Here is a 9,120-nt window from a genome sequence, read left to right as displayed (position 1 = left end):
CAAATTTTTTCCTGACATTAGGTATCGTTTATAGATGACATTTTTAATAAAAAATAGGTAGGTCAAATTTTAACATCAACTATTTTTTCCTAACCAACCAGTGTGGTTACCGCGCTTAGCGCGTAAACATTTTGCGGGAGAGCTGGTCGAGCGGAGAGCTGGCAACGTGTGGCAACGCTCGACCGGCCGGCCTGGCCGCGCGGCGCTTCAATCAGTCGCCCGCGCAACCCATTACGAGACGCGCGTATCGCTGCGCGCGCCGATCGTTCCGTCGTGCGGTCAACGTAACGATGTATTCGCAGCGCGAGTGTTATGAAATGATTCGGTGCTACATTTTAAGTGGAGAGAGTTTGAACCGGGCCCAGAGGAATACCTCGACTTCGTAACCAAGGACTAAACCCAACAGTGCCAAACCGGTGAACGATTTTAGCGGCAAACTGAAGCGAGATCCGCGAGCAAGTAGGTAAGTACCTACACGAGACGCGAAGTGCGAAATGACACTGTAGTTTTAAATAAACTCAAAGACAATGTACAAAAGCGTGCAAGTCTGTCTGGAGAAAAATGGTATGCACTTTGGGCAATTATTAAAATAACTACTCATAATTTGTTAGTTTGTTGTTAGGTTAGGTAGGTTTGGTAAGCAATCTCAATTATTGCACATGAAAATAACGATAAATACCCCCGAATAGGTACACAAGAAAAGTAGTGTTACCGCTCTCGGTGATTTTATTTTCTTTTTGATAGCGTAATTATTGTCGTAGGTATTTAATTTTTCTACCATAAATTAGTAAGTCTGTTTAATTAAAACTAATTACCACTTTGAAATCTTTTGCATTTTGACGGTCCTAAGCCCGTGAAAGTATGAAGGGAAAATCGACAACTTATAAATCGTATCGCAATGAATGAAATGCGGCGCGGGCAGGCGCGTACGTGTGTGCGTGCGTAAGCGAGTGAGCCGTGACCACGGTGTAAGTGTTTTTTCAGACTGTTTCTGGGTGCTTTATTTTGACATTTTTGTACTGGACGATACAAAAATAAAAAATACGTGTTTTGTCTTTCGCTTCATAGATTATTATATTAAAATTTGGATACTGATACAAAAGTCACCCTGTATAGGGAAATTTCTAAAGAATCCGACTTTAAATGTTTACATTCGTTAATTTTTTTCTTTCTTTCCAGGGCACAGCGGCAAATGGCCCGGCGACATCCAAGCCTTCCGCTGTCTAAAAGCGGCTTTCAACCTGCAAATCGCTGATCGCTTGAACAAGCAGTATTCCCTCCCCACCCAAGCCTATCCTACCCACGTCGACGTATTGAAAAATGGACTGGTGTTCAGACTGGAGATAGCGCATCCGAAAGAGATAACGCTATTGAGGAAAGAGACGGAGAACGGTGTTGCCAAGTTTCGGGAGAGTGAGGAGAGCGTTCGTTTGCAGTGTGAGACCGTGCTTATGCCTCGTTTGAGAGGAGCCTTGCATGGGTAAGTGGTATTTTTACACAGGTTTTGAAAATTAGGGGAAGTCTTGATAAACCGAATACGATGACTATTATTGATTGCAGAACAAAAATATGAAAAAAATACCTACTCAATCTTTTTGACTTTTCAATGACAAAATATAGTAAGAATTACTAGATCCAGTCTATGTGACATAAATATTTTGTACGTATTAGCTAAATATTTGATGACGTCACATTGTCTCACATTCCAGTGCTACATCATCTTAGGGCTGAGTGTGAGTTTACATCAAAGAGCACGTAAAAGAATGACATTAAATGTATGACGGATTGTGCAGCGCCCCTAGCGGAAACATTCAAGAACTAAGATTTTCATACATTTTTTAAACGCGCACACTAGTGAGCGTTGATGTAAACTCACACTAGGCCCTCTGATCTATTTGTTCCCTTTATGTCTACGTCACATGCACAAAACACTGCTTGATAAAATGATAGCTACATATCATCTTCCGAATGGTAAACTAAAACAAAATAAGAGAGAGTGGGAAAAAACGGAAGAAAATGATTTTTTTATACTTTAACTAGCTGTGCCCGCGACCTCGTACGCGTGAAAACCCGTTTTCGCAACATTTTTCATTGTTGCTCTCTCCTATTGATTGTAGCGTGATGTTGTATAGCCTATAGCCTTTCTCGATGAATGAGCTATCTAACAATGAAAGAATTTTTCAAATTGGACCAGTAGTTCCGGAGATTAGCGCGTTCAAGTAAACAAACAAACTCTTCAGCTTTATAATATTAGTATATGTAGATATTAAACTCACGATCTTTATCTTTCTACAGCCTACACCAAAAGCACCCAGCCTTCGGTCCCAGCACATGCATCTTCAAGCGCTGGCTGTGCTGCCACCTGCTCTCCCCTCCACACTTCCCCCCCACTCTAGCCGAGTTACTGGTAGCAGCTGTGTTCCTCCACGCCCACCCGCTGACCCCGCCCACTATGCCCACTGTTGGGCTATTGAGGGTGTTGCGATTGGTGGCCGAAACGGACTGGACGAGGGAAATGATTGTTTTGGACTTCAATGAGGATATGAAACGTGAGTCAAACTTTTTTTTAATGTTTATGAAAATGCTTATTTGTTTGATTAGTGTCCGTTTTCACCATCAATCCCTAATTTTTAAGTGAACCCTATGGGTCACGTAACATAATTTTGTTTTCATTGGGGTCACTTAAAATTAGGGATTGAAGTGAAAATTTACATAGGTCAACTATAAATAAGGTAAAGGATACGCGTTAAGTAGCGACTTTATCGTTGCTTTTGGAAACGTAAAGGTAGAATATTTGCGACTGTATCGATATTTTTTCGAGACTGACTCGCGTCACGATACGAAATCTCTGCAAAAAGTTGCAATATATAAAGAACCTGAGTAGTTTTACTTTTGACCTCTACTTCCTATGGTGGCGCCTCTGTCTTTTCTCTCTGCGTTCGAATCTCAAACCGTATAAACTGTACCTGTGATTTCCCAATAAAACTAAGTTGTTTCAAGTACAATACATACTTTATTTGCTCAAAACCCTACACTACACTCTCAGGACCTGTTGGTATCACAAAATATATCCTTTTGAACGTAAAAATTTATTACTGCTTCCTCTTCTACAGGCCCTGAAGCTCAATAACTGAACTTAATTGTTTAATTTATTCAATACCATTGCAGGTGAAGAAATAATGGAGCTGGAAAGCAAATTCGCCGCCCGCGAACCAGCAACTCCTCAGATCCACATAGTAACAGCCTACGACGGAGACTTGCCTAGCGTGTGGAGCGCAAGCGCGCCGAGTCCGCAAGTACTGGCGCGAGTCCGTACCCTCGCCGCCAGTACTCTGAAGTACTTCGATGCTGCCATGCTGAGCGAGATGAAAGATAACGCACTGGTAAGTAACTGATAAAGGTTCTGATCCACATAGTAACAGCGTATGACGGAGACTTGCCTAGCGTGTGGAGCGCAAGCGCGCCGAGTCCGCAAGTACTGGCGCGAGTCCGCACGCTCGCCGTCAGTACTCTGAAGTACTTCGATGCTGCCATGCTGAGCGAGATGAAGGGCAACGCACTGGTAAGTAACTGAAGACTGATAAAGGTTCTGATCCACATAGTAACAGCTTTCAATGGAGACTTGCCTAGCGTGTGGAGCGCAAGCGCGCCGAGTCCGCAAGTACTGGCGCGAGTCCGCACGCTCGCCGTCAGTACTCTGAAGTACTTTGATGCTGCCATGCTGAGCGAGATGAAGGATAACGCACTGGTAAGTAACTGAAGACTGATAAAGGTTCTGAACCACATAGTAACAGCGTACGACGAAGACTTGCCTAGCGTGTGGAGATCAAGCGTGCCGAGTCCGCAAGTACTGGCGCGAGTCCGCAAGTACTGGCGCGAGTCCGCAAGTACTGGCGCGAGTCCGTACGCTCGCCGTCAGTACTCTGAAGTACTTTGATGCTGCCATGCTGAGCGAGATGAAGGACAACGCACTGGTAAGTAACTGAAGACTGATAAAGGTTCAGATCCACATAGTAACAGCTTTCAATGGAGACTTACCTAGCGTGTGGAGCGAAGCGCGCCGAGTCCGCAAGTACTGGCGCGAGTCCGCAAGTACTGGCGCGAGTCCGCAAGTACTGGCGCGAGTCCGCGAGTCCGCGAGTCCGCAAGTACTTACGCGAATCCGCAAGTACTGGCGCGAGTCCGCGAGTCCGCAAGTACTGGCGCGAGTCCGCAAGTACTGGCGCGAGTCCGCAAGTACTGGCGCGAGTCCGCAAGTACTGGCGCGAGTCCGCAAGTACTGGCGCGAGTCCGCAAGTACTGGCGCGAGTCCGCACGCTCGCCGCTAGTACTCTGAAGTACTTCGATGCTGCCATGCTGAGCGAGATGAAGGATAACGCACTGGTAAGTAACTGATAGAGGTTCAGATCCACATAGTAACAGCTTTCAATGGAGACTTGCCTAGCGTGTGGAGCGCAAGCGCGCCGAGTCCGCAAGTAATGGCGCGTGTCCGCAAGTAATGGCGTGAGTCCGCAAGTAATGGCGNGGAGGCTTAGCTCGCGTGTGGAGCGCAAGCGCGCCGAGTCCGCAAGTAATGGCGCGTGTCCGCAAGTAGTGGCGTGAGTCCGCAAGTAATGGCGCGTGTCCGCAAGTAATGGCGCGTGTCCGCAAGTAATGGCGCGAGTCCGCAAGTACTGGCGCTAGTCCGCAAGTAATGGCGTGAGTCCGCAAGTACTGGCGCGAGTCCGCACGCTCGCCGTCAGTACTCTGAAGTACTTTGATGCTGCCATGCTGAGCGAGATGAAGGACAACGCACTGGTAAGTAACTGATAAAGGTTCTGATCCACATAGTAACAGCTTTCAATGGAGACTTGCCTAGCGTGTGGAGCGCAAGCGCGCCGAGTCCGCAAGTACTGGCGCGAGTCCGCACGCTCGCCGTCAGTACTCTGAAGTACTTTGATGCTGCCATGCTGAGCGAGATGAAGGACAACGCACTGGTAAGTAACTGATAAAGGTTCTGATCCACATAGTAACAGCTTTCAATGGAGACTTGCCTAGCGTGTGGAGCGCAAGCGCGCCGAGTCCGCAAGTACTGGCGCGAGTCCGCACGCTCGCCGTCAGTACTCTGAAGTACTTCGATGCTGCCATGCTGAGCGAGATGAAGGATAACGCACTGGTAAGTAACTGAAGACTGATAAAGGTTCTGATCCACATAGTAACAGCGTACGACGGAGACTTGCCTAGCGTGTGGAGATCAAGCGCGCCGAGTTCGCAAGTACTGGCGCGAGTACTCTGAAGTACTTTGATGCTGCCATGCTGAGCGAGATGAAGGATATTGTACTGGTAAGGAGTTTTGATAGTTTATTAAGGTTCTGGTGTAGTAATATAGGAAATAAAAGTGGTTTGGCCGAAAAAAGATGGTTCTGTCAGATTTTTGTAAGGAACCAAAAGGTTATTTGTATGGAACCTTCTTCATACTAATTGATATTGGTACCACAAATCGAGCCCACTTTCTCAAGGCCCTAATTTGTAAAGAAGCATACTAATTTGTGTGTGTTTCCTATCTGGGAATGGGATGAGAATATTTCCTATCTCCAATTCGAGTGACGTACTAGGTGGACCGACGATCTGGTAAAGGTCGCGGGAAGAGCCTGGATGCTGGCAGCGCAGGATTGTGCATTGTGGAAAACCTTGGAGAAGGCTTTTGTCCAGCAGTGGACGTCATTTGGCTGAAACGAACGAACGAACTAACTAGTTTTTATGACCTGTCACAAAAAGCCGATACTATTTTATCAACTCAATGCTATTAATTTCGAACTAAAGTTCCTTTGGTAAATGGTGTCAAATAAATCAATTAACACAATAATTTTCCACAGAGTGCCTTCGTGCCATCCCTAGCGGGCTATGACGTCATCATCCACCTCCGTTCAGAGTTGGTCCCATACGCCAGCGAGCGCGTAGAACGGCCCGCGTTACTACGCCCGGTCGGTGACGTCACTGACTCCGAAGTCATACCCGTGGTCGAGTTCAACCCGGTGGAGAAATACTTGGGGGAGTTGAGGGTGAGTTTTATTAAATACTGAATACCAGTATCGTGCCTGCCGCCTGGGCCCTGTATCAATATTATAGAACCTTCCCCTAGGACAGATACCTGTACTCTGTTTATTCGAAAAAGTCTGGACCCTAGGCTATGTTTTGCGCAGGCCTCGTATCTTTGATACAGCAGATACGTACGGCTGTAGCTACGCCCCTGCAAAGTACAGAAAGGAACACAACACTCGATTCTATTCATGATTTGACTGATCGAATTTCAATATTAGATGAATCATTGAGATTGAACTGAGTTGTGAGCGTTGTTTTGTGACATGGACTTAGGTCACTTCAGTCAGGGGTTCCATCTCGGAATGAAAAAAAAAAAACTTATGTAAACCGTCTGTCGTCGTCCGTTGGAAAGTTAAAAATTGTAAAGGGTTGTCCAAACCATAGACAAACTATTTTGTCTCGTCTCTGGTCATTAACATTTTACATGATGCACCAGCTTTTTACTAATCAATATACGGGATTCTAAAGATTAAGGTATTCTCAGTCATGCAAAAGATAACAGCATTGTTGTGTTCCGGCAGTTAGAGGTAAGATAGCCAGTTCCTCCGTGGTTGAGGATTCCGGGTGAAGCTCGCTTCCACCTTCGGCCTGATCGTCCCTTACCATTGGGTGAGATACAGGCCAAAAGCTCCCTCGTTGTGAAAAAAATAATATTAAAGAAACGTTGTCTTTTTCAGAGCGCGTACGGAGACTTCGCGTTGTTCTTCCACGACTCGTACGGCGGAGAAGTCATCGCGGTTCTATGGAAGCCCGACATTGCTGACGCCAGAGAGTTCCAAGTAAGTCTCACTATAAGTTTTTTGCAGCTATTTGTTGTGTCAACAGCTAACTTTATTTTATTGCTTATGATTCACTGTCTCTCTTACGAACAAGTCGCTCTGCGTGAAAGGGATAAAATTTTTACAATTTAAAATTGTGCTGTTCTATTGTTTCTAATGTTGTCTAGTGCTATCACTGCTATAAAAAATGTATGAAACATGCCACTATTGAAGTTAGCAAACGTATCTTCTCCGAAAACAGCCGAAAGTTTTTGGCAGTTGCCACATAGCGACCGCCATTTTACTTAAAAATTATATTTTCCGCCAAACTATGAAATTGACATGACGTCATTATTATTTTGCGTATGCATATTTTTTTGGCCGGATTTTTAATTTTTTTGATGCAACAAGATTTTTTTGACCTTACCAAGTTTTGTGGTTAGTAATTTCACTATTTATGTTTTGGTAGATAGCTGAAACTGTGGTGGTATTTACTAGAATTGGGAGTAGTAACAGGCGATCAAAGTAGTTACAATAGATTAGAACAAACAGAAGTAGTTAGTATGTAGTATACAATACAACCCGGTTGAGTTAACTGCGCATCTGGCGGCTGTGACGTCACGTCGACGCTCTGGGCGAACGCGGCGAGTTGTACGGGTGAGAGGAAGGGAGAGTCGCATTTCATCGAGGTGCGCAGTTTCCAGAACCTTCCTGCCCCATCGGCCGTCAGTTCTGCGTACTATGTGCCCTGCCCACTGCCACTTCAGCTTGCTAATCCGTCGGGCTATGTCAGCGACTTGAGTTCGTTTACGGATCTCCTCATTTCTGATTCGATCTCGTAAAGAAACACCAAGCATAAAGCCTGGTGAGCGTGAGCACGTAGAATTTTGTCCAATGACCCCAAGCTACCCATCCTTATCGCTCGCGCGTAATTATACAGGGTGGAAACGATAAGTGATCTCATTCGATTATTTCTAAACTGTACAAGATATCGAAAAACTGGTTACTGATCCTGAAAGTGCTTCACGAGCTCTATCCAACGGTACCAATAATAAGTTACAGAATTAACTGGATCTATCAGAAAATTTATTGTTTTCAGCTTCCATACATTTAGTAAAACCTCATAATATTAAAAACTATACAAGATATTCAAAAACTGGCTACTGATCCTGAAAGTGCTTCCCGAGCTCTTTCCAACGATACCAATAATAGGTTACAAAATTAACTGTGTCCATCCTAAAATTCAATGTTTCCAGCTTCCATACATTTAGTACAGCCACAGTCATGGCACTCATGTCTTGATAATATTATAGCAAGTGAAGCCTAAAACCAATGTTTTCCATGCATAATTTTAAATAAGAATGCAATTTACGAGTTCATTTTAAGTGTTTATTGTTTAATAAAAAAAATTAATACTTCTAATTTTGTTTGACTGGCATACATTTAGTATGGAGGCTGAAAACATTTAATTTTCGGATATATCCAGTTTATTATGTAACCTATTATTGGTACCGTTTGAAAGAGCTTGTGAAGCACTTTCAGAATCAGTTATCAGTTTTTCGATATCTTGTATAGTTTAGAAATAATCGAGTGAGATCACTTAACGTTTCCACCCTGTATTGCTGTCGCGACTGTGCGACGGGCACCCGCAGTGAGTGTGCGAGCGCTCACGGACCAGGCTTTAGTCATGATGATGATGATGTGCAGTTAGCTCGAACGGTTATAAGTAGACAATAAGGTTTAAAAAGCTTTATTTTATCATTATTTTATTTTGTTTTAGCTCCTGAACGCCAACGCGCTGAAACCAGTCACTTCCAAAGGAGGAACGACGTACAAAGTGAATGTGGAGGCGTTGGTTGAAGACTTCAGGATACTAGGAGAGGGATTAGTTAAGGATATTGTTGTTAACTAGTAATGTTACATTGTAAATGTAATGGTTATTGTATTATAAATATAGTTTATAATAATTATGTTTTGTATTTTATTTTTATTAAGTTTTAAACTCTTTTTCGCGCGACAGTCTGCCTAAGTTAATAATTTTCGTGATTCTTGTCAGATCGGAGATAAGGAGAAAAACCCTCCATAGCAAGTATTAAGGGTTTAAGAATATCATTTTAATTCACTGGACAAATAACGCTCTTAATTCACTACAATTTATTATATGCTCCGTCGCTCCCTTCTCTAGCACTGGCGTAGGATTAGAATAGGATTGTCTTCGCAAAAACCGCGCATAGACGAGAATAACTACATCTTATAACAAGAAATACTTGCGCATAAGTCC

General features: G+C 44.0%; 1 protein-coding gene across 1 annotated transcript; it reads left to right on the top strand.

Moving 5' to 3' along the window:
- Nucleotides 1–1,179: 1,179 nt before the first annotated feature.
- LOC114360600 (nucleolar protein 6-like) lies at nucleotides 1,180–8,756 on the top strand (the record flags this gene model as incomplete). The annotated part of the gene is made up of 6 exons (XM_028315346.1): nucleotides 1,180–1,480; nucleotides 2,296–2,549; nucleotides 3,169–3,383; nucleotides 5,856–6,041; nucleotides 6,759–6,860; nucleotides 8,620–8,756. Coding segments are annotated over 6 exons (1,190 nt in total), but the record flags the coding sequence as incomplete, so codon positions are not given.
- Between the last annotated feature and the right edge of the window lie 364 nt (nucleotides 8,757–9,120).

The sequence above is a fragment of the Ostrinia furnacalis genome, unplaced genomic scaffold (assembly GCF_004193835.3).
Source record: "Ostrinia furnacalis isolate ACB-3 unplaced genomic scaffold, ASM419383v2 OfSCF5103, whole genome shotgun sequence".
NCBI lineage: Eukaryota > Metazoa > Arthropoda > Insecta > Lepidoptera > Crambidae > Ostrinia > Ostrinia furnacalis.
Note: the sequence above shows the minus strand (reverse complement) of the source record. Positions and strands in the feature narration are given on the sequence as shown.